General features: G+C 42.6%; 1 protein-coding gene and 1 long non-coding RNA gene across 12 annotated transcripts in view; one reads left to right on the forward strand and one right to left on the reverse strand.

The window, feature by feature from the left end:
• The first annotated feature begins 2,840 nt into the window (after positions 1-2,840).
• Positions 2,841-23,550, forward strand: part of SLC28A2 (solute carrier family 28 member 2) — a 30,897-nt gene continuing 10,187 nt past the window's right edge. For 2 of the 10 annotated variants that reach the window (XR_013395544.1, XR_013395543.1), the window contains exons 1-9: positions 6,009-6,206; positions 7,129-7,225; positions 19,041-19,132; positions 20,075-20,258; positions 20,886-21,027; positions 21,658-21,771; positions 22,092-22,169; positions 22,607-22,687; positions 23,110-23,190. Coding sequence is in view for 7 of the 10 variants with exons in the window: in XM_077939336.1 (XP_077795462.1) it covers positions 6,113-6,206; positions 7,129-7,225; positions 19,041-19,132; positions 20,075-20,258; positions 20,886-21,027; positions 21,658-21,771; positions 22,092-22,169; positions 22,607-22,687; positions 23,110-23,190 (963 nt within the window). In the remaining 3 variants the exon portion in view is untranslated. Of the gene's footprint in view, positions 3,016-6,004; positions 6,207-7,128; positions 7,226-7,361; positions 7,451-10,571; positions 10,704-19,040; positions 19,133-20,074; positions 20,259-20,885; positions 21,028-21,657; positions 21,772-22,091; positions 22,170-22,606; positions 22,688-23,109; positions 23,191-23,550 lie in introns of those variants that run through there. The other 8 variants (XM_077939332.1, XM_077939337.1, XR_013395542.1 and 5 more) reach the window with 8 other exon arrangements.
• LOC144329857 (uncharacterized) lies at positions 7,211-18,023 on the reverse strand. 2 transcript variants are annotated; one of them, XR_013395553.1, is made up of 3 exons: positions 17,911-18,023; positions 9,266-9,303; positions 7,211-7,349 (listed from the first exon to the last, which is right to left on the reverse strand). It is a non-coding gene; the product is annotated as an uncharacterized LOC144329857 (long non-coding RNA). The 2 variants fall into 2 exon arrangements; XR_013395554.1 differs by having other exon boundaries at positions 7,231-7,354.

Below are 23,550 nucleotides of genomic sequence, written 5' to 3' on the forward strand. Positions count from 1 at the left end.
AACTGTATTTGGAAGCTATGATGATGGCTTTAGTGTATACTTTTAGTAAAATCATGTAGTTAATTTTGTATAATTAACTGCATTTGTGAGTCTTTAAACTTAAAAATGATAAGGAAAACTATCTGCTTAGTTTTAAAGTTGCTTTAACAGGCAGGGCAAGGTGGCTCACACCTGCAATCCCAGCACTTTGGGAGGCCAAGGTGGGTGTTCAGGTATTCGAGACCAGCCTTGAGGTCAGGAGTTCAAGACTAGCCTGGCCAACATGGTGAAACCCCATCTCTACTAAAAATACAAAAATTAGCTGGGTGTGGTGGTGGGTGCCTATAATCCCAGCTACTCAGGAGGCTGAGGCAGGAGAATCGCTTGAACCTGGGAGGCAGAGGTTGCAGTGAGCCAAGACTGTGCCACTGCATTCCAGCCTGGATGACAGAGCAAGATGCCATCTCAAAATAAATAAATAAAAATAAATAAATGAAGTTGCTTTAACGGTTTATAAAAATAAAAAACACCTACTTTTTCAGTTAAAAATAAATATATCTTCCCATGTAACGTATGGATTATATCCATCTCTGGTTGGTCGTTGCATTATCTCTTGATAGTGTGGTTTTTTGTTTGTTTGCTTGTTTTTCTTTTTCTGTCATAAGTATTTTGGTTGTAGGCCAGACATCTTCTGTAGAACAGTAGAGACTGGGATGAATGGTTTTTACTCCTGAAAATGGACATATGCTTTTGGTTAGTCTGTTCTTGTGTTGCTATGGATAAATACCTGAGAGTGGGTAATTTATAAAGAAAAGAGGTTTAATTGGCTCATGGTTCCGAAGCTTGTACAGGAAGCATCATGTTAGCCATCTGTTCAGCTTCTAAGGAGGCCTCAGGAAACTTACAATCATGGCAGAATGCAAAGGGGAAGCAGGCTCATCCTACATGGCCAGAGCAGGAGAAAGAGAGAGAGTGGGAGGTGCCGCACACCAGATCTCATGAGTATTCACTCACGTACAGTACAAGGGGAAGATGGTGCTAAACCATTCATGAGAACTCTGTCCTCATGAGCCAATCACCGCCCTCCCAGGCCCCACCTCTAGCTTTGAGGATTATGTATATATTTTTGAGAAAGAGTTCCACTCTGTCATCCAGGCTGGGGTTCAGTGGCTTGATCTTGGCTCACTGCAACCTCCGTCTCCTGGGTTCAAGCAATTCTCCTGCCTCAGCCACCATGCCCAGCTAATTTTTGTAGTTTTAGTAGCGACAGGGTTTTGCTATGTTGGCCAGACTGGTCTCAAACTCTGACCTCAAGTGATCCTCCCACCTCAGCCTCCCAAAGTGTTGGGATTACAGGTGTGAGCCACTGAGCCTGGCCTGGGGATTACATTTCAACATGAGATTTGGGTGGGGACACAGATCCAAATCATATCAGTGTTTTTGTTTTGTTTTGTTTTGTTTTGAGACAGGGTCTTGCTCTATCACCCAGTCTGGAGTTCAGTAGTGCAATCCTGGCTCACTGCAGCCTGGACTTCCTGGGCTCAAAGGATCTTCCCGCTTCAACCTCCTAAGTAGCGAGTACTACAGGCATGTGGCACCATGCCTGGCGAATGTTAACCCCTTTTTTTTTTTTTGTAGAAACAGGGTCTCACTATGTTGCCCAGGTTGGTCTCAAACTCCTGCCCTCGAGTGATACTCCTGCCTCAGTTTCCCAAAGCACTACGATTACAGGTTTGAGCTGCCATGATCAGCTAGGCATGTGCTTTCTTTAGCTAAATCCTTAGTGTTTGGGGTTGAGTCAATCTAGTGAGGAGTTGAGCTGGATTTGTTGAATTGAGTTGGTGGCTTGTATGAAGATTTTTCTCAATAACTGCTTGAGCTTCAGCTTTAAGTCTTTTCTTTGCACCTATGCCTTAGAGAAGGCCCTCTCCACACATTCCCCCGCCCGTTTTACAGAAGTAAATGCCTGTTACTTTCTACTCAACTCTTGCTACCCTGGTGTGGAGGAGAGTGCTTTCTGTTTTACAGGCTCCTCCTCAATCTTACACAGGTATTGTGTCCCTGGGTCTTGAAGGTGGGGCATTATCTTGTGTCCCTGGGTCTTGAAGGTGGGGCATTATCATCAGCAATCTTCCCTCCGTCAGCAATATGAAATCTCTAATGGCCTTTGTCCAGGGCAGTTTTCTGCCTCTCGTTCAGAGGTAGAAAATTTTTTTTCTGTTCACTTCTCTCAGCAATGAATCTTCACCTGTGGCCTGAGGGTGGCAAGTTTTTTCCCCTCTCCCAGTGATCTAAGGCAGTTTGGCAGGGGAGATAGATGAGAACAATCCAGGTAGAGCTCTGTGTCTTTCCTGCAGTGATAGCTGCTCAGCTTTCCCAGGCCTGCACCATGAGGGGAACCTATTTTGCCATGATCTTTCTTTTTTTTTTTTCCAACTTCCATTGCCTCTGGCCCAAGTCAGTAGCAAACTTTATTACTTATAAAGATTTGAAAACATTTCAATTGTATTTATAACACAAATTTTAGGCAACACACTCCTATGAATGTGATGGTTTTAATGGTTAATACCTATCCAAGTAAAAAAAATTATGCTTTCATGTAGAAAGAACTTTAGCCTGGGCAACAAACATAGTGAGACTCCATCTCTGCTAAAAAAAAAAAAAAAAAAAAAATTAAAAAAGTGTATCCATCAAACTATATGTGATAAGGCAAAAAACAAACAATGGGGCCCAAGTCAGTTAATTGAGGGGAGGTACCTGCTAGGTTAAATCTCTTCCTCTTGGCAATTGCGTTATGTCAATATTTGCGTTTAAAAGAAATCTGGATCCCTTGGGAACGTGACAGGAGTGCCACGGCCTGCACTTAGAAGATGAAGACATGGGTTTTTACATCTTCTACAAGGAAAGAAAAAGGGAAGAGAGAGGGTGAGAGAAGACAGAGATGTGATCGCTGGCATCGTTTCACCTAAATGGAATACTAGGATCTGTGCCTATCATTATGCTTGGACTTAGCCCCAGAAGTGGCAATTATTTCAGGTAAAAACTGTTGGGGCGTGGTGGCTGGAGCCTGTATCCCAACACTTTGGGAGGCCAAGGTGGGAAGATTACTTGAGGCCAGGGGTTCAAAACCACCCTGGGCAACATAGTGAGAATCTTGGGTCTACCAAATAAAAATTTAAAAATTAGCTGGACATGGTGGCACACACCTATAGTCCCAGCTTCTCAGGAGGCTGAGGCGGGAGGACCACTTGAGCCCAGGAGTTTCAGGCTGCAGTAAGCTGTGATCTCACCACTGAACTCCAGCCTGGATGACAAAGCGAGATCCTGTCTCTAAAATAAATACATACGTATGTACACAGATAAGGCAAAAATGAAAAAAAGATATAAGATATATATCCTTTTGTAATCTTATATATTTTTGCATACATTCTATCTTATATGTATATCATATATATAAGATTTACATGTATATATGTATGTAAAAATATACAAAAAGATATAAGATATATGTATAAGACAGAATGAGCAAGAGACACTTCACAGTCATATTGACATATAGAACAATAGCTTGAAAATATCTGTAAGCAGGTTTACTTTCAACACTGGTGCCTTATTTTCCTGAATTAATATAAGATCTTACAACAGTGCTCCACAATTGCGAAGTCATGTAATATTTTTCCAAGTTCCTTCTTCTGTATTAAATTACTTAATTTTCATGATAATCTTATGAGATAGTGTAGCAGGATGAGCCGCAGACAAAACCTCTCAGACACCGAGTTGTAGAAGGAATGGCTTTATTCAGCTGGGAGCATCGGCGAGCTACTGCCTTAAAATCCAAGCTCCCCGAGTGCACAATTTCTGTCCCTTTTAAGGGCTCACAACACTGACGATTTCATATGAAAGGGCTGTGATTGATTTGAGCAAGCAGAAGGTACGTGACAGGGGCTGCATGCACCGGTGGTCAGAGAGAAACAAAACAGGGCAGGGAGTTTCACAATGTTCTTCTATACAATGTCAGGAACGTTGGTTTCTAAGTCATGAGTGGATTTTTAACTACCGGGTTTAGGCCAGGCAGACCCAGGCCTGGTTCCGGGCCTGGCGCTGGGCTGCCTGTCTTTGGCTTTATTTCATTGTTTTTTCTTAAAACAGGTACTGAGTATAAAACAATAGAAAACAATATGAGAGGGTCTCTCTCTTTCCTCAATAGGATTAGGCAGGGTGGGAAAGACTGAAGAGGCCCAGAGAGGTAAAGTGAGTTGCTCTAGACCCAGAATACAACACACATCTACTCTGTGAGGGACTGTGTGTACGTGTGCACCCACATACACACGCAGAACAGGGGAAATAGAAATGTGTCCTTATTTTGGTGATTGGAATCCGCATCTACATACCAAATAATCTAAGCCAGAATCTGTGGTGGTGATGTTGTTTCCACATATTTGACAAATATTTATTGATTGCCTAATAATACTGTGGTGGGCCTTGAGCCTGGGGATACAGTGAAGAACAAGATAGAGAACCTGGCCAGGAGCAGTGGCTCACACCAGTAATCCCAGTACTTGGGAAGCAGGAGGATGGCTTGAGCCCAGGAGTTTGAGACCAGACTGGGCAACATATTGAGACGCCCATCCCCACAGAAATTAAAAAAAGACTTAGCCAGGTGCGGTGGTACATGCCTGTGGTCCCAGCTACTCCAGAGGCTGAGATGGGAGGATCACCTGAGCCTAGAAGTTAGAGGCTGCAATAAGCCATGATAGTGCCGTTGCACTCTAGTCTGGGTGACAGAGCAAGACCTTGTCTAAGGAAAAAAAAAAAAAGACAGAGAGCTTGTGCTTGAGGAGATCACGGTCTAGCAGGAGATGGTATGTGCTCTATAGGGTTCAGCAACAACATGGTACAATCAGAGTGCAGGGAGGGGTCCTAAGTTTTATCTAGAGGGAGTCATAGAAAGCTTTCTTTCTTTCTTCCTAGGCCAGAATAAGTGTTACCAGCTCTGCAAAGCCTTTCTCTCTTTCTCTCCCTCTACCCTCTACTCCTCCTCCTCTTTTTATTTTAGACTGAGATGGAGTCTCACTCATCCAGGCTGGAGTGCAGTGGGATGATCATGGCTCACTGCAACCTCTGCCTCCTGGGCTCAAATGATTCTCCTGCCTCAGCCTCCTGAGTAGCTAAGATTACAAGCCTGCACCACCATGCCCAGATAATTTTTGTATTTTTAGTAGAACTGGAGTTTCGCCGTATTGGCCAGGCTGGTCTCAAACTCCTGACCTCAAATGATCCGCCCGCCTTGGCCTTCCGGTGTGCTGGGATTACAGGCGTGAGACACCGCGCTCGGCCTGCAAAGCCTTTCTTGACATATCTGTCTTTCCTTACTGGTCTGTTCGTTTTTTGATGGCAGAGACCCTGTCTCACTCATTTTTGTGTCCTCAGCATGGAAAACGGTGGCTGGCTAATAGTGGTTACTCAATAAATATTTGTTGAATGGATTAATAAAAGAATTCCTAGCAGTCATTTGGCATCGAATCACGTACAGTCGTGCTTTCTATTGTTTTCTAGGGCATGTCTTTCCAATACAAAATGATGGTAAATTTTCTGGGTACAGAGACGGCTCTTACTTTATTTTACAGGCTACCCAGTGCCTAGTCCCATGGTGGATAATGCTCCCAGGGATGCACCTGTTATAAGTTCTTGCAGAATTCTTTTGTTTTGTGTTGTTTTCAGACAGCGTCTCACTCTGTCGCCCAGGCTGGAGTGCAGTGGCGCAATCACAGCTCACTGCAAACTCCATCTCCAGAGGCTCAAGGGATCCTTCCACCTCCACCTCCCGAGTAACTGGGATCACAGGCGTGTGCCACCATGCCCAGTTAATTTTTGTATTTGTTGTAGAGATGGGGTTTTGCCATGTTGCCCTGGCTGGTCTCAAACTCCTGGGCTCAAGCGATCCGCCAGTCTCGGCCTCCCGAAGTGCTGGGATTAGGGGCGGGCGCCACCTCTGCAGAAGTCTTAGGCCTGCAAAACAGTCTGAAAAAGATATAATATTTAACTTGAGAGGTGCAGTCCTCCTCTACAGTGCGGGCAGGCTCAGCGAAGGAGGGCCTAAGAAATAAAACTAACCAATGGCAGCAAAGCCCCCATGCCCCACCCAAGCTGCCCCTCGTTCCTGGCAGCCGAGCTTTTCTTTCAGTCGTTCACTGCGGAGCCAGAGGGAATCAATTCCACAAGCTGGGGTAAGCAAAGGTGTTGGGGGAGGGCAGGTGCCTAGTTTCCAGATTTTTAAAGAGATCATATTTAAACTAAATGCAGGTAGTTCTGTGCCTCGTCAGGAAGGCCCTAATTTACACACTATAAGTTGGTTATGTGTGTTTAATGAAATCATGCTTCACGTGCTTGAAGAGATCACGTTTTTAAAAGCAAATCCATGGGGAAGGGAACTTTCTGCAAAGTAAAGAAATATCTCAGAATGAACTTATATTCTAATTGTGAATGTCCATATACTAAATTTGCTTATTCTGAGGCCCAAATGTTTGCTTATTTTGTTTAAAAACTTTACTTGGGATCATTAACATTCATACTAATTATTTTAAATGTAAGTTTCATTAATTTCACTGATAAGGAGTTCTCTCTGGGGCATAAAACATAATTCTTATGCTGCATCATAGTCAGGAATTTGAAGGCTTGTTAATCTTTGTCTGTTCAGCAGTACTTTAGGGTCTGAGTCTTCCCAACTGTCTTCCTCCCCGTTTCCTTCTTACTCAGCAAGCTTAGCGGGGCCTCCCCCGGGCTAAAAGGAGTAGTTACCCTATGACTCTTCCTTTGAGGGTCCAAGTAGGAACCTTTAGAGCCCAGATCCTGGGGCCCTGGGCTGTCCACTGATTCATTTCAATTCCACTGCCTTTCATTTCTCTTCTCCTATCTTATTGCCCCTTCTTTAGCTATTCACAAGAGGAAATAGGATTTTATTTTTCATTATGTATTACATAAAAATGACACATCCAATCTTCTCAATTCTGAGTTCTTAAAGAAATCAATTAAGCCTTCAAAGACTTTTAGTTTTGCATTTTCCATGGGTAACGGGTCCTAAAAATTCTCCCCATCCCCAAAGGACAGAATGACCAATCTTTCAGGCTTGACCCCGAATTTGTTTTTCAGTTGAGGAGAACAAGAGATGGAGAAAGCAAGTGGAAGACAGTCCATTGCCCTGTCCACAGTGGAAACCGGCACAGAGAACCCGGGGCTGGAGCTCATGGTAATTCACCAGTTTAGTTTCTCTCTGCAGAGCTGTGGACGGCTGCATGGCCTCCTGTAGGGTGTCTGACTGCTCTCAATCCCCATCATCCCTGGCAGGGCTCCGTGACTGACTCCAACACTCCCTGTGCTTGTAGGAAAAAGAAGTAGAGCCTGAGGGAAGCAACAGGACTGACACACAAGGACACAGCCTGGGGGATGGACTGGGCCCTTCCACTCACCAGAGGTACTGGTGTTTTGGAATCTTGTTCAGTTAGGAAAGGGCCTAGGGAGGGTTACCCCTTCGAGCAGCTTGTGGTCTTATCACAACCGCTCCACCTTAGCATGTGTACATATATATATGTACCTTATGTAATTAATTGTTACTTAATCCTGTGCCAAAAACAATAGGAGTTCAGCAGTATCAGTGTTGATTGGACTGAAGACAAAAATAACAACAATGGTAATAATAATGGCTAACAGATTTTGAGTGTATACTTACTATTTTGCAGATTGCTTTATGTTATACATTTATTTTCATAACAACATGTAGATATTCATTTTAATCCCTTTAGAAATTAATTTACTGTATCATTAAAAAAAGGTAACTCTTCTGGAATACTCAGATTTGGGAATGGTGGAGGGGAAGGGAAACCTGGGGAGAAAACACAGAAGGACCTATTATAAGGATAATAAAGAAAGTAAAAAAGGACAATGTCTTAGAAGTCCAAAGAGGAGTCTCAAGAATGAAGAAGGTATGTGAACAGGGGTGTTCACAGTGCTATGTGAACAGCGGCGTAGGAAGGAGGAATGAGAAAAATCTTTGAATTTGTTCATGGATCTGGTCCCAGAAGTAATGTCAAAGAAAATTGTCTGAGTAAAATAGATAATATGGAAGGAAGCAATGTTCCATGGTCTGGAAAAGAGTGGGTCTTTATAAAAGAGTGCAGAAGTCGTACACTAAAAGCTGAGAAGAGGATATTGGATAGCTTCTAAAGGGAATACGGCCATGAGCCGCGTAATGATGTTTCAGTCAATGATGGACTGCATTGTACAACGGTGTACAATGGTGTGTATCAATGGTGTATATCATTACACAATGGTGGTCCCATAAAATTATAATACTGTATTTTTACTGTACCTTTTCTATGTTTAGATATGTTTAGATACACACATACTTACCATTGTGCTACAATTGCCTACAGTATTAAGTACAGAAACATGCTGAACAGATTTGCAGCCTAAGAGTAATAGGATCCACCATATAGCCTGGATGTGTCATAAGCTATACCATCTAGGTTTGCATAAGTACACTCTAAGATGTTCGCATAATTATGAAATTGCCTAATGGTGCATTTATCAGAATGTATCCCTGTTGTTAAGTAACACAGGACTATACATGGAGATGATTCAGAACAGCTTCCAAACAAAAGGTTATTTTGTTGTTTTTTTCTCTTTATTTTTGAAAGCTACCTCAGTGACTTCTTACAATTTTTGTTTTCTTCACAATTTGCTTCTTTCTAAAAATTTTTGTATTATGTTTTATATATACTGAATTAACAGTAAACTCTTTGTAAGTTTTTCATGCTTACATGATATTTCATATTTTGCTTAGCAGTGTGGTCGTTAATCACGTGAGTCACACTGCTTGGGTCTGTATTTGAACAGTGGTATGCTGGTAAATGTTTAAGAATTGACTCTCCACCGGGCTAGTAGCTCATGCCTGTAATCCCAGCACTTTGGGAGGCTGAGGTGAGAGGATCACTTGAGCCCAGGAATTCAAGACCAGCCTGAGCAACATAGTGAGACCCACCTCTACAAAAATTTTTAAAAATTAGCAGGGCGTGGTGGTGTGTGCCTGTAGTCCCAGCTACTCCAGGAGGCTGAGATGGGAGGATCACTTGAGCCCAGGAGGTTAAGGCTGCAGTGAGCCATGATTGTGCCACTGTACTCCAGCCTAGGGGAAAGAGTGAGACCCTGTCTCGAAAAAAAAAGAAAAAGAAAAAGAACCGCCTCTCCGAGTGTAGTTTTGCAATGAATGTTGGTTAATATTTTTGCTCACCTTAATGAGGAGTAAGACCAGGGGTTGGCAAACTTTTCCTGTAAAAGACAAGGTAGTAAATATTATGGGTTTCGTGGTTGATGTGGTCTCTGTTGCAATTACTAAACTCTACCATTTTCGTAGGAAAGCAGTCACAGGTGATACTAAACAAATGAGCATGGCTGTGTTTTGATAAAACTTAATTTTTAAAAAGAAGGTGAGATAAACTTGGCCCACAGACCACAGCTTGCTAATCTTTAGTCTAGATGAAATAATAAATTAAGACTTCATTTACAGTATTTGCCTGTAAGGTAAAAACTCTCAACATGGCTGATTTCAAGTAACCAAAGGGATATCATTGAACAAGGAGTTGGGAAGAGATGTATCAGAGCACATCATTATACAAAATTTCCACCATACACATACAGCAGTCATGAATAACTTCCTGAGCTCACATAACAGAAAAATGTAGTAAAATAATTAGAAAATTATGAGTTTTTAGTATTTATTACCTTTGTCTTTAATGTAATTTAATTACACGTTTATATAGTTTTAATTTTTAGTAATGGCTTGCACAATTCCTGAAAATGTGGCAATCACCTCTCTCAAGCCAGTTCAGGCCAGCTTCCCCTACAGACTCTACCATTTACCAGATTTTGGGCAAGTTATTTACCCTTTCTAAGCCTCAGTGTTCACCCTGTAAAACAAGAATAATAGTAGCACTTAGCTGAAAAGATCTTTGTTTTTTTTTTTTTTTTTTTTTTGCCAGACTGTTATTGGCACCTTAAACTGCTCTGATATATAACGTGTCCCGTTCCCTTCAATTCTCATCGACTTTATATTTTCTCATATAAACAATGTTAACTAAAATTACATAGATATAAAATCATGCCTTAAGATTCCTAACTTGCATTTATTTTTATTTTTTGAGAAATGAGGTCTTACTTTGTTACCCAGGCTGGTCTTGAATTCCTGGGCCCAAACAATCTGCCGGTCTCAGCCTCCCAAAGTGCTGAGACTACAGGTATGAGCCATGTGCCTGACCTTCACTTGCATTTCTTTAAATTTCTGTAAAGCTACACATTTTCCTCCATTTGCCTTACTTTCCATATTTCTGTGTGTGATTTTCTTTTCTTTTTCTTTTTTTTTTTTTGGAGATAGTCTCACTCTGCCACATAGGCTGGAGTGCAGTGGTGTGATCACTGCAACCTCCACCTCCTGGGTTCAAGCGATTCTCCTGTCTCAGCCTCCCACATAGCTGGGATTACAGGTACATTCTGCCATACCCAGCTAACTTTTTTTTGTATTTTTAGTAGAGACGGTGTCTCACCATGTTGGCCAGGCTGGTCTTGAACTCCTGACCTCAGGGGATCTGCCCACCTTGGCCTCCCAAAGTGCTGGGATAACAGGTGTGAACCATGAACCACCGTGGCTGGCCTACTTTTCTTTATCAACTAAAGTAAGTTCTGGATTTTGAACCTCATTTCCTTTCTCCCGACCAACTCAAATAGAACCCACATAGATTTCTTGTTTCCAGTTCTCCCCATCTCCTGCCAACCTGTCCTATATAGCTTCTACCAAAACTGCCTAAAGTATGCCTGAACTCCCTTATTCACAAATCTCTGTGGCCCCCCAGTTGCTCCTGAACAAAGCCAAACTCCATAGCCTGGTATTCAATTCTCCCCACAACCACTGCCCCCCAACCAGGATCTATATCCAAATTGACTTTCCAACATTAACTCTTGCAATTCCCTTTCTAATGCCACCCTATGTTCTAGTGAAAGTCAACTATCAACCGTTCCTTATATGTAATCCTCAATTTCCTGCCTCCATGTCATGCATGTCATTTCATCGTTGCTTCCTAGCATACTGTCTTCCTTTTACGTCTTTGAGCCCAAATACAACACATCTTTTAAGGCTCAACTCAAGAGCAATCATGTCCATGAAACTTTCCCTGATGCTGCCTCTCCTCACCTCAGTCTCACTGGCTCCAGTCCTAAGAGGTCCCTTCTTCCTCCAAACTTTTAACATTCTATCTGAACCTCTCTTATAACACTTTAAGCTTTTGACATTTTGTTATAGACTTACATGTACATTATATCCCCTATACTGGCCTGTAAACACATTGAGGGCAAGATAAATGTCTATTTCATCCTTTTGTCTCCTGTAACACCGAGAACAATGCTTCACCCATAGTTTATACTTAAAATTCCATAACATCCAAAATTCAATAAATACATGTTAGTAAGTTATGTATATAATCTAGATAATAGACTTTATTTGTAATTTTTTCATGTATACATTTTTCAATTCTGTTTTGTTTCTGTATTGATTTTTAAGTATTTATTTCTTTTTCTTTTTATTCTTTTGTTTGATTGACTCTGATGATCTGGGATTCTTTGTAGGGAGTAATCTGACATGTAGCTCTAAGCTGATGCTTTTCCATATTGATACCCACTTTTCCAGCAATAGTTATTAAATTGTGAGTTCTTTCTCTATTCTGATGTTACTTTGACTTCATTAAGTTAATGTGATAATTTGTATCTGTTTTTAAATCTTTTGTTCCATTGACACAGTTCCGAGTACTTAACACTCAGAACTGTGTCATTGTTTACAATGTACATTAAAACTTGACGGGTCACGTATTTGCCTTAGTTTACCTTTCCTGGCTAACACGGTGAAACACCGTCTCTACTAAAAATACAAAAAACTAGCCGGGCGAGGTGGCGGGCGTCTGTAGTCCCAGCTACTCGGAGGCTGAGGCAGGAGAATGGCGTGAACCCGGGAGGCGGAGCTTGCAGTGAGCTGAGATCCGGCCACTGCACTCCAGCCCGGGCGACAGAGAGAGACTCCGTCTCAAAAAAATAAAAAAATAAAAATAAAATAAAAAAAAAATATTCCTTGGGGCTGGGCACGGTGGCTTATGCCTGTAATCCCAGCATTTCGGGAGACCGAGGCAGGCGGATCACTTGAGGTCAGAAGTTTGAGACCTGCCTGGCCAACATGGTGAAATCCAGTCTCTACTAAAAATATAAAAATATAAAAATTAAGCGGGCATGGTGGTGGGCGCCTGTTGTCCCAGCTACTCGGGAGGCTGAGGCAGGAGAGTTTCCTGAACCTGGGAGGTGGAGGTTGCAGTGAGCCGAGATCATGTCATTGCACTCCAGCCTGGGCAACAGTGAGACTCCATCTCAAAAATATATATGATATACATGTTTTTTGTCAAATTTTATTTTATTATTTTTATTAATTTTTTTTGAGATTGATTGCATGCCATAGTTTAACTGGTACAGTTTTTTTGCCTTTTTAGTGTAATTTTTAATAAGGTATAGCATGCATACAGAAAAATAAACATAAGCCTTAATGAATTTTCACAAAGCGAATACACCTATATGACCATTGCCCAGATGAAGAACCAAAACATTATCAGTACCCAAGAACCATTTATGTTTCCTTTCAGTCAGCCTCCCTAAGGGTAATCATTATCCTGACTTTTAGCATCATAGATTAATTTTGCATGTGTTTGGATTTTATATGGGAAGTCTAATTTATATTTTAAATGAAAATATACCGTATATATACTCTTGTGTTTGGCTTCTTTTGCTTCATGTTGTGTTTTGGAGATTCTTCCACATTATTGCATATATTGTACTTTGTACATTTTTAATTGCTGTATAGTATTTCATTGTAAGAATCTATCACAGTTTATCTGCTCATTTTACTGTGGGTCAGAATTTTAGTAGTTTCTATGTTTTTGCTATTATGGTACAGCTATGAATATTTTTGTGCATGTCTTTAGTAAAGAAAAATATACCTTTCTATTGGGTATATACCTTGGAGTGGAATTGCCATGCTATAGGGTATGTATAGGTTTATGTAGCTTTAACAGATGCTAAACATATTTGTACCAAATTTCACTCCCCTGGCAGTGTTATGAGAGCGTGTCTTTTTTCATTATCTCCATTGTGTGTGTGTAGTATTATCACATTGTAGCTTTGCTTTGTATTTCCCTAATGGCTAAGGAACTTGTGCACATTTTCAGCTTTTTCTGGCCACTGAATATTCTCTTTTGTGAAGTGCCTGTTCAAGTCTTTAATTGGCAGCATTTTTCTTTCTTAGTGTATAAAAGTAGGAGTACATTTTATAAATGATGAAATACAAACAAGAGTACATTTTAAGTACTTGCCATTAAAAAAATTGGTATGTGAGGCCGGGCGCGGTGGCTCAAGCCTGTAATCCCAGCACTTTGGGAGGCCGAGACGGGCGGATCACGAGGTCAGGAGATCGAGACCATCCTGGCTAATACGGTGAAACCCCGTCTCTACTAAAAATACAAAAAACTAGCCGGGCGAGGTGGCGGGTGCCTGTGGTCCCAGCTACTCGGGAGGCTGAGGCAGGAGAATGGCGGGAACCCGGGAGGCGGAGCTTGCAGTGAGCTGAGGTCCGGCCACTGCACTCCAGCCCGGCGACAGAGCAAGACTCCGTCTCAAAAAAAAAAAAAAAAAAAAAAATTGGTATGTGGCCGGGCGCGGTGGCTCAAGCCTGTAATCCCAGCACTTTGGGAGGCCGAGACAGGCGGATCACGAGGTCAGGAGATCGAGACCATCCTGGCTAACCCAGTGAAACCCCGTCTCTACTAAAAAAATACAAAAAACTAGCCGGGCGAGGTGGTGGGCGCCTGTAGTCCCAGCTACTCGGGAGGCTGAAGCAGGAGAATGGCGTAAACCTGGGAGGCGGAGCTTGCAGTGAGCTGAGATCTGGCCACTACACTCCAGCCTGGGCGACAGAGCGAGACTCTGTCTCAAAAAAAAAAAAAACAAAAAAATTTGGTATGTAAGGTAATGCATGTGTTCATTCGCTTGATGTAGCCATTCCACAATGTATACATATTTTAAGGCACCATTTGTATACCATAAACATATACAATTTTTGTCAATTTTATTTTATTTTATTTTTTTTTTTTAGAGATGGGGTCTCACAATATTGCCCATGCTGGTCTCAAACTACTGGGCTCAAGTGATCCTCCCACCCTGGCCTCCCAAAGTGCTAGGATTACAGGTGTGAGCCACTGCACTGAGCCAATTTTTGTCAATTTTAAAAAGAATTAAAAAATTAATACCCTGAATGACATTGCTACCACTGTAAATGATATTCTTTCATACTTTCTAGCTATCTGTCACAAGTATATAGACAAATCATTTTTGTGAATTTATCTATCTACCTACCTATTCCTTTATTCAGCCATTTTTTTTTTTTTTTTTTTTTTTGAGACAGAGTCTCACTCTGTCACCCAGGCTGGAGTGCAGTGGCACAATCTCGACTCACTGCAAGCTCCGCCTCCCGGGCTCACGCCATTCTCCTGCCTCGGCCTCCCAAGTAGCTGGGACTACAGGTGCCTGCCACCACACCCAACTTATTTTTTGTATTTTTAGTAGAGACGGGGTTTCACCGTGTTATCCAGGATGGTCTTGATCTCCTGACCTCGTGATCCACCTGCCTTGGCCTCCCAAAGTGCTGGGATTACAGGCATGAGCCACTGTGCCTGGCCAGCAAGCACTTATTGAACATCTATTATGGGCCGGGCACTTGTTAGCAACCTAATGCAATAATAGTATGTGCTAGGTACTAAGTTAGGCACCAAGAATACAAAGATAAAAACAGAAATGCACCTTTCCCTGATATGCTCACAACCTAAGAAAGACAGGTAAACAGAAAAATGACAATATCATGTTATATGGTAAGTGCTAGAACAAAGATGTAAAATGCCACAAGACCACAAGAAAGTGAGCAACTGATTCTGACTGGAAGGAATCAAGGAAGGCTTTACTTAGGAGTTGACATTTAGTTGGATCTTGGAGGATGAATAGGAGTTTGTCAGATGGAGAAAGGTAATAGTGCATACCAGGCGTGGGGTGTGAACGGTTCTTACGTGTCCCCTGCAGGGTAGGATATTCAGACTGGCAGAACACTGGCTTGTATAGTGGGAAAGAGGCAAGCAGTAAGACTGTGAGACAGGAAGTTTTAGTTGGGGACATGCTATAAAGTCCTAACAGGTCTGGTTTTGTACTCAAGAGACAAAGGGATATTTTTTTCTTTTTTTTAATTTTTATTTTGCTCTGTCACCCAGGCTGGAGTGCAGTGGTGTGATCTCAGCTCACTGTAGCCTCTGCCTCCCAGGTTCCAGCGATTCTCCTGCCTCAGCCTCCTGGGTAGCTGGGATTACAGGCGCATGCCACCAAGCCCGGCTAATTTTTGTATTTTTAGTAGAGACGGGGTTTTGCCATGTTGACCAAGCTGGTCGTGAACACCTGACCTCAGGTAATCTGCCCGCCTCAGCCTCCCAAAGTGCTGGAACTATAGGCATGAGCCACTGCGCCCAGCGGCCAAAGGGATTTTTAAGCAGGAGAGGAAAAGGAACCATATTGTTTCTTAGAAATCAATTCTGACAGCAATGTGATGAGGGGATTGCAGTAGGGAGAGTGGTGGCAAAAGCTAGTTAAAAGGCTCTTACCATTGTTCAAGCAAGAGATGAAGAGGGCCTAGGCTAAGGCAGGGTGAATAGGGATAGATCAGAGAAGTCAAATCCCAGAGACTTTTGGAGAAGAACGGGCAAGAGTGAATGATTGATTATAGGCTAGCCATTCTCAGGAAAAACACTCAGACGCCTGTCTGTATCCTCTCTTACTCCCGTTCTTGGTTCCTCAGGACATCTTTAATCTGATCCTTCAATGCAGACTGATTTTTATCTGCTTTCTTTTCATTATTATTTTATTTTTATTTTTTGAGACAGAGTCTTGCTCTGTCACCCAGGCCGGAGTGCAGTGGTGCAATCTCGACTAACTGTAACCTTCGCCTCCCAGGTTCAAGCAATTCTCTTGCCTCAATCTTCCGAGTAGCTGGGACCACAGGCATGCACCACCACACTCAGCTAATTTTTGGATTTTAGTAGAGACAACGTTTTACAGTGTTGGCCAGGCTGGTCTCAAACTCCTGACCTCAAGTGATCTTCCCGCCTTGGCCTCCCAAAGTGCTGGGATTACAGGTGTGAGCCACCACACCTGACCTTCATTATTCTTTTTTTGTTGTTCTTTTGAGACAGTCTCGCTCTGTCGGGCAGGCTAGAGTGCAGTGGTGCGATCTTGGCTCACTGCAACCTCTGTCTCCCTGGCTCAAGCAATTCTGCCTCAGCTTCCCGAGTAGCTGGGATTGCAAGTTCATGCCACCACACCCAGTTCATTTTTCTGTATTTTTAGTAGAGACAACCTCCACCGCCTGGGTTCAAACGATTACCCTGCCTCACCCTCCTTAGTAGCTGGGATTACAGGTGCCCGCCACTACGCCTGGCTAATTCTTGTATTTTTAGTAGAGACAAGGTTTTGCCATGTTGGCCAGGCTGGTCTCGAACTCCTGACCTCAAGTGATCCCCCCACTCCTGCCTTGACCTCCCAAAGTGCTGGGATTACAGGCATGAGCCACCACACCCAATCAATTTTTTATTTTTATTTTTTAAACCCGAGGCTCAGTTCCAACCTGATATTCTAGGAATAGGTTGTTAATGGGTTTTGCAGAAATGAGTGTTCTTAATTGATTTCCTGCAGTACTCCTGAATTTTAGTTCCCAGGAAATAGTGAGTTGTGGTCAGGAGGTGATGGAAGAAATATTTTCTAGGCATGTGATTTATATCTACTCTTGGACTAGTCCATGCCTGCCTCTTGTTTTGCAGGAGGCTTGCTCAACTGGCATTCGACTGCATATAATTTTAAACCAGCTTTATCTAGTACATCAGTTTAGGTCCCAACAGATGGCATACTTAAGATAATTGTAGGAGAATTTATTTACAAAGAGACCATTACAAAGATATGTATGAGGTGTGGTGACACCATAAGAAAGGATAGTGCAAGAACCAAAAGTCTTGAAGCAGTGAGCAGTGTCTATTCCTAGGCCTGAAGGAATAAGATGTAAGAGCACCTGGCAGGAAAGTCAGATAAAAAGGCCTCCTCAACACACTGACCTCAGTCTTTTCATACGCTCTGATCTTCTGTGGAGGTCCCAGTAGCAGAACGAAACTTGATAAGCCAGAGGACATGGGAGTACACTGATGTAGTTTACATGAGTTCAATTCCCAGGGCACAGAGTGGGGTGGAGAGTGGCACTGGAGGAGCACACCAAAGATATCTGGCACACATGGGAAGGCCAGGATTGAAATTAAATTCATTCCTTGATATACTTTGCAAATGATGTTCCAAAGATAATGATGTTCCTCAGGTATGTTGCCCCTTTTACTCACTACTTTCTCTATTAAGCATGGAAAAATGAGGGAGGATCACTTGAGCCCAGCAATTTGAGACCAGCCCGGGGAACACAGCAAGACCTCATCTTTACAAAAATTTAAAAAAAGAAAATTAGCTGGGTGTAGTGGTGCACACCTGTAGTCCCAGCTACTCGGGAGGCTGAGGCAGGAGGATCACCTGAGCCTGGGAGTTCAAGGTTGCAGTGAGCCATGATCACACCATGCCACTTCTCTCCAGCCTGGGCAACAGAGTGAGACCTTGTCTCTTAAAGAGAAGAAAAGCAAAGCAAAGCAGAGTTCTGGAGATCCTAAAGAATCATCTTGAGTTGATCCAGTCAGATGGTGATAAGCATTGTTTTCTCCTTTCTCAGCTTACCTGTATCTCATAGTACACACTCTGCTCAGCTAACACAGGGTTGGGCTCCTTGCAGCAGGGACAGGAGGTGATGAGGGCAGGAATGAAAAGGAAGACTAGAAACGGGGAGTGTGTTAGATGGGAGGGGCAGCCATAGAACTCTATGGGCCAAAGGCCCAGGGCATTAGGAGTTAATGGCTGGTCCTAACCCTGGCTAAGCTGCCCTGCCTCAGCATGACTGCCAGACTGGGACCTTCTTACTAGGATCACATTCTTTGGAGCTTCCAAGATTTTGGAAATTAGAACTTTTGGCTCAGATGGCTGCAGCATGCTCAGCATACTTAGGAGTGGCAAAGACAGGCAAGCCTGGCATCTAGGGAAGACGTGGCATAGAATGATGGTTAAGAGCTTAGATACTGAAGCCAGAGTGTATATTCTGTGTCTGTTCCTTACAGCCTCTGTGACTTTGGGAAAGTTATTTAACTTCTCTGTTTTTCAGTTTCCACATCTGTAAAATGGGAATGCTAATAGTAACAGCTCCGGGGTCTTAGGAGGAGTCAATGAGTTAGTATTTGCTAAGTTCTCAGAAAGAGCTCAGCATAGAGAAAGCACCATATACATGTTTGTTAAATCAAACTTGAATATCCCTACTTGCTGGGCCTCTTCTCTCGGGCCTGCCCAACCAGAGCGATTCTTGAGGTTGGTAGCATTTTCCTTCCTGTCTGTCAATGCACATCTGGCTGAATGTTCAAGGCCATAAGTTTGTTTGGTTTTTAGGGAGGGATGGCCAAATTGCCTCTAAGAAGAATAGGCCCTCTTATGAATATGGAAGCTTAGCAATGCCCTGTCCTTTCAGAATGGGAAAGTCATAGACCCCTGACATAAGCAGTGCCCACTTCTATGGTAGGAGACTACCAAGGATATTGCTAGTTCAGGCTGAGTAGGGTATTCTGACCTGCTGCCCACCAGCAAGGTTTGATTTGCCCTTTTTGGCATTGCAGAACACTACCTAATTTCCTCCTGGCTGAAGAATATTCTTCATTGACTAAGAGCTAATTCTGTCTTGTGTTAGGTAATCTGAATTCTGAGAGCTGAATTAGTAGAAATGGGATGGAGTAATTCTTGTATCTTAACTTTTGGGTTCTTATTAGGAGGAGACAGTGGCCTTTCAGCAAAGCAAGAAGTTTCTGCAAAACACACGCCAGCTTGTTCAAGAAGATCCTGTTGGGCCTGTTGTGTTTGGGTGAGACGCTGAGAATTCATGAGAGTGAGAAACACAGTTATTTTAGAAATTTGCCTTGTGTCAAGGTGATTACCAGGTGGAAGCCATTTTTATTAAAAACTGATCTAAAAAGCTATTTGATGTATCAATCTTAACTACTTGTAGGTGAACCATAATGTATTGAATTGCACTTATAGGAACAAGTAAAATCTGAGAATAAACTGTTTTTCAAAAGTGTACTATTTGATAGATTTAAAATATTTCAGAGAATGTGGGCTTATCCTTTTTTTAGTGCCTTGATTTGGTGGAGTGCATGATTCTTACAGCCTTTATGACAGAAGCTTATATTATACCTTACTTATTTGCTGGCTTACTAATAAGATCAATGATGTAAAATATTCTTAAAAGACAGCAAAGCTCTGTTTAAAACATGTATGGGGCTTTGATGTCAAAATAAGAGGCAGCTGGGATGGTGAGAGCAAAAATTATATTTTGAGATGAGTAAGAGAGCCATGGGATGAGGTCCACATGGCTGCACTTCCTAGTGGTAGCCTTGTTTACATGGTTTGTTCCAGAGGCAAGGTTAAAGTGACTGGGGTAATAAAGTTTCAAGGGGAGATGACTGACTTTTGAAGAGTCTAATGGTGAACACTGATCAAATCTACTCCAAGGGACAGAGAGAGGATATTAGATAAAATAGAAGGGAATGAGATTTCATTAGGGATCGGTGAAAATATGCAGTCTTCGCACTAAGTCAGACTGTCCTTGGGAATCCTGAAGAAGAGGACAGTTAGACATCTATCCTGGCCTCAAGAAGTGCAGCTCCATCTGACAGTAGGGCTGGGTGGCAAGGTCTCTGGAGGATTTTTCTTGCTTTAAGTCCCAGGCATTCATGATTGTAGTTCCATTTGCCCATTGGAAGCACTGCCTTGCTGATCATTACTCTGCGTCTTCTCTTTTTAGCCTATGCTGCCTATTTCCTGGCAGCTTGCATCTTGAATTTCCAGAGGGCACTGGCCTTGTTTGTCATCACCTGCTTGGTGATCTTTGTCCCGGTTTACTCATTTCTGAAAAAGCTCCTGGGCAAAAAATTAACAAGATGTCTGAAGCCCTTTGAAAACTCCCGCCTGAGGCTTTGGATGAAATGGTAAGATAAGAATCTCAATACTTGGCCTCACAGCTTATCCCAGTCCACCTCCTTTTTTCTCTTTTGATAGTTATTGAGCAGTCTATCAGACCCACACACATGCTTTTCAGAACCAAAGTGCAGAGAAAAATAGCAACAGGCCTCTGAGCACAGGATCTCAGTCCAGATTCTTGTAGCCTTGGGTCTCAACCTTGCTAGGGGGCAGGAGGAGTTTAGTCTCAGAAAAGAGTTTTAGTCTGATTGTCATCAGGGCCTGTGTCAGAAATGAGAAAACTCATACTCCTCCTCAGTGAAGTAATCAGAACACAGAGCCTTGCAGCTGCATTAAGCAATCAAATTGATTTGGTGTTCATCAGTGTCTCCCTTAGTTCCCTGATACATTTTATGCTTTTTTCTCTCTAGTCTCCCAGACTTCCTGCACCCACTGGTGCCTTTTACAATTCCTTAGAGTTTAAAGAGAAAACTTACAGTTATGTATATTCTGAACTGGATTCTACAGCAGCCACAGCATGCACATGGCCTTTGATCACCAGCCAGGAGTGAGAGAATAACTTTCAGACTCTCTATATAAGTTATTTGTTTTTCATTCACCGGGTTGATGACATGGTCTTGGCATTCCTTCTTCAGGGTGTTTGCAGGAGTCTCCTTGGTTGGCCTTATACTGTGGTTGGCTTTAGACACAGCCCAAAGGCCAGAGCAGCTGATCTCCTTCGCAGGAATCTGCATGTTCATCCTCATCCTCTTTGCCTGCTCCAAACACCACAGTGCAGTGAGTTTTGGGTATTTGGGTTGGGTATAGCAACACATGACCAAGGGCCAAGTGCTAATCATAAAGCACATGCATCAGGCATTAATTATAAGGGCATAGAACTAAGTTTGTAACAACCCCTAGAATTTGCCTCTTTGATAATTTTGTTTCTAAGAGAGGTTTAAAAAATTATCAGAGGCCCTAGACCACTTATTTTCAAACTGTAGATTGTAATCCATTAATGAATCTTGATACCAATTTTGTGAATCTAGGTCAGTGTTAAATAAAGAACAAAATAAAAAAAATAAGGACGTAAAGGAAAATAGAATACAGTAGAAAATCAGTTTGCATTGCGGATAGTACTGTTAAAATATTGATTTATAAAACTTTTTTTGTATGCATGCATGCATATATGTATATATGTCTAAGTGTCATCTAACCTTTAGAAACATTTTTTTAAAACCTTATGAACATATGTGGCTTTTTATATATTACTGCCTTGTTTCTCCCCACCATTGCCCCTGCTCCCTACACCATCAGACCCTAGACTTACTGTTAACATTCTAGGTTTGTTCCACTGAGAGTACATGTTTAAAACTCTTGTAAGGACAAGCAGAACTCACATTGGAATAATTTTCTTATTGATCCTAGGTGTCCTGGAGGACAGTGTTTTGGGGCCTCGGTCTTCAGTTTGTCTTTGGGATCTTGGTCATGAGAACTGATCTTGGATATAGTGCATTTCAGTGGCTGGGAGAGCAGGGCCAGGTATGAGAAATTAAATGTGAGGGCTTTTCCCTTTTAGAACTCTAGAGAAAGGAGATTTGAGGGGAGCATGAGAAGATTAGGCTGTATCTTGTTAATGATGTGGTGGGAGATCTGGTTGGGAAAGGAGAGAGTGTATTAGGATACAGCTAAGAATATGAATAAAGAGCTCATGGGGACATAGCCTGCCCCTGGGCTGTCAAAGGGAGGCCAACCTCAGTAGCAACAGTAGGTCCTCAGGACGCATGGGGCTAGTCTCATCTTCCTGTGTGTCCTTTTGGGTTTCATTCTTATTCTCTGTCTTTTTCTTTTTTTCCCTTCAGATTTTCCTGAACTACACTGTGGCCGGCTCCAGTTTTGTCTTTGGGGATACACTGGTCAAGGATGTCTTTGCTTTTCAGGTGATACCTATTTTATGGGCAGGAATGACGGTCTATGGAGGGGTGGAGGAATAAAGCGGAGGATGAAAGTGTGTGTCCAAGACATCAGCCCCCCTGTATACCAGTTTGACCCTAAGAAGAGGGTTTAACCCCATCAGTAAAGGAAATGGCATCCATCTCCTTCCCTTTGGTCATTGCCATCCTAAAATTAGAAGAAATGGGAATTGGGGGAAAAGGGTCAGAAAACAGCTTGTGGTTTAGTACTAGTGGGACAATGGATTTAATACATTTTAAATGTATCCCTAAACTAGTTTGTGTGGGTACTGAATACCTACCCTGTATGAGATGCCCTTGGAATGCTAAGAGCTTAACTTAGAAGCCTAAAACACAGTCAGTTTACGGTCTACACAGAGTATGCAATGTAACATCTCACCACCTGCTCACCATTCTCATCACAGGCCTTACCAATCATCATTTTCTTTGGATGTGTGATGTCCATTCTCTACTACCTGGGCCTCGTGCAATGGGTGGTTCAGAAGGTGAGTCATTCTCCTACACCAGCCAGGAGGCAGGCCTTCATCTTGCCATCTGTCAGCTTTGGAAAAATGCCCATAGCTAGGGTCTAGAGTGTTAGAAAAATGGGGAAGGCAGGCCCTCTCAAGCATGCCTGATAGCAAACCATCAGCCCAGGCCCTAGGTAGGCTGAGGGCAGAGCAGAGAGAAGATGAGCTGGACTGCCTTTGATACTGAGTTTTAATGTACTTGTTCTAAAGGCCATAAGTCCTGAGTTCTGGTCAGGGCTCTGTTTGTAAGTTGGTTTTTTGGCCAGGGCCAGGGCCTTGCTGCTCTACTTCTCTCGGCCTCAGTTTCCTTATCAGTAAAATGAAGGAGGAGGAGTTTTGCGAGACATTCTCCAAGATTCCTGCTAACATTAATGGTTTAGGTTTCTGTATTCTTCTAGGTCGCCTGGTTTTTACAAGTCACTATGGGCACCACCGCCACAGAGACCCTGGCTGTGGCAGGAAACATCTTTGTGGGTATGGTAAGCATCTTGAGGCCTTTTGGTCTTGTTCTCTCTGAGGAACTGAGAATTTGGCACAAAAGAAGAGTATGCTTTCCTTCTGAAAAGTCACATATTTGAAGACTGTGGGGCAGCCAATCTCAGATGAGAGAGAACTCAGCAGCTCAAAGAAGACGCTGCTCATTGCATTCACCCTTTGCGCCTAATAACATTTCCCTGGTCATACTTAATCTGGAGGGATAGCCTTCACCACTTCTAACGACCACTTCCTATATAGGAATGTAGGGGATATCCTGGTCCAACTCGTATCCCCTTTCGGAGGCTATGAAGAGTGTTTGATCCTCATTCTGGTTTCTCCCTGTGACTCCCTGTGGTACTTGG

Source organism: Macaca mulatta, chromosome 7 (genome assembly GCF_049350105.2).
Source record: "Macaca mulatta isolate MMU2019108-1 chromosome 7, T2T-MMU8v2.0, whole genome shotgun sequence".
NCBI lineage: Eukaryota > Metazoa > Chordata > Mammalia > Primates > Cercopithecidae > Macaca > Macaca mulatta.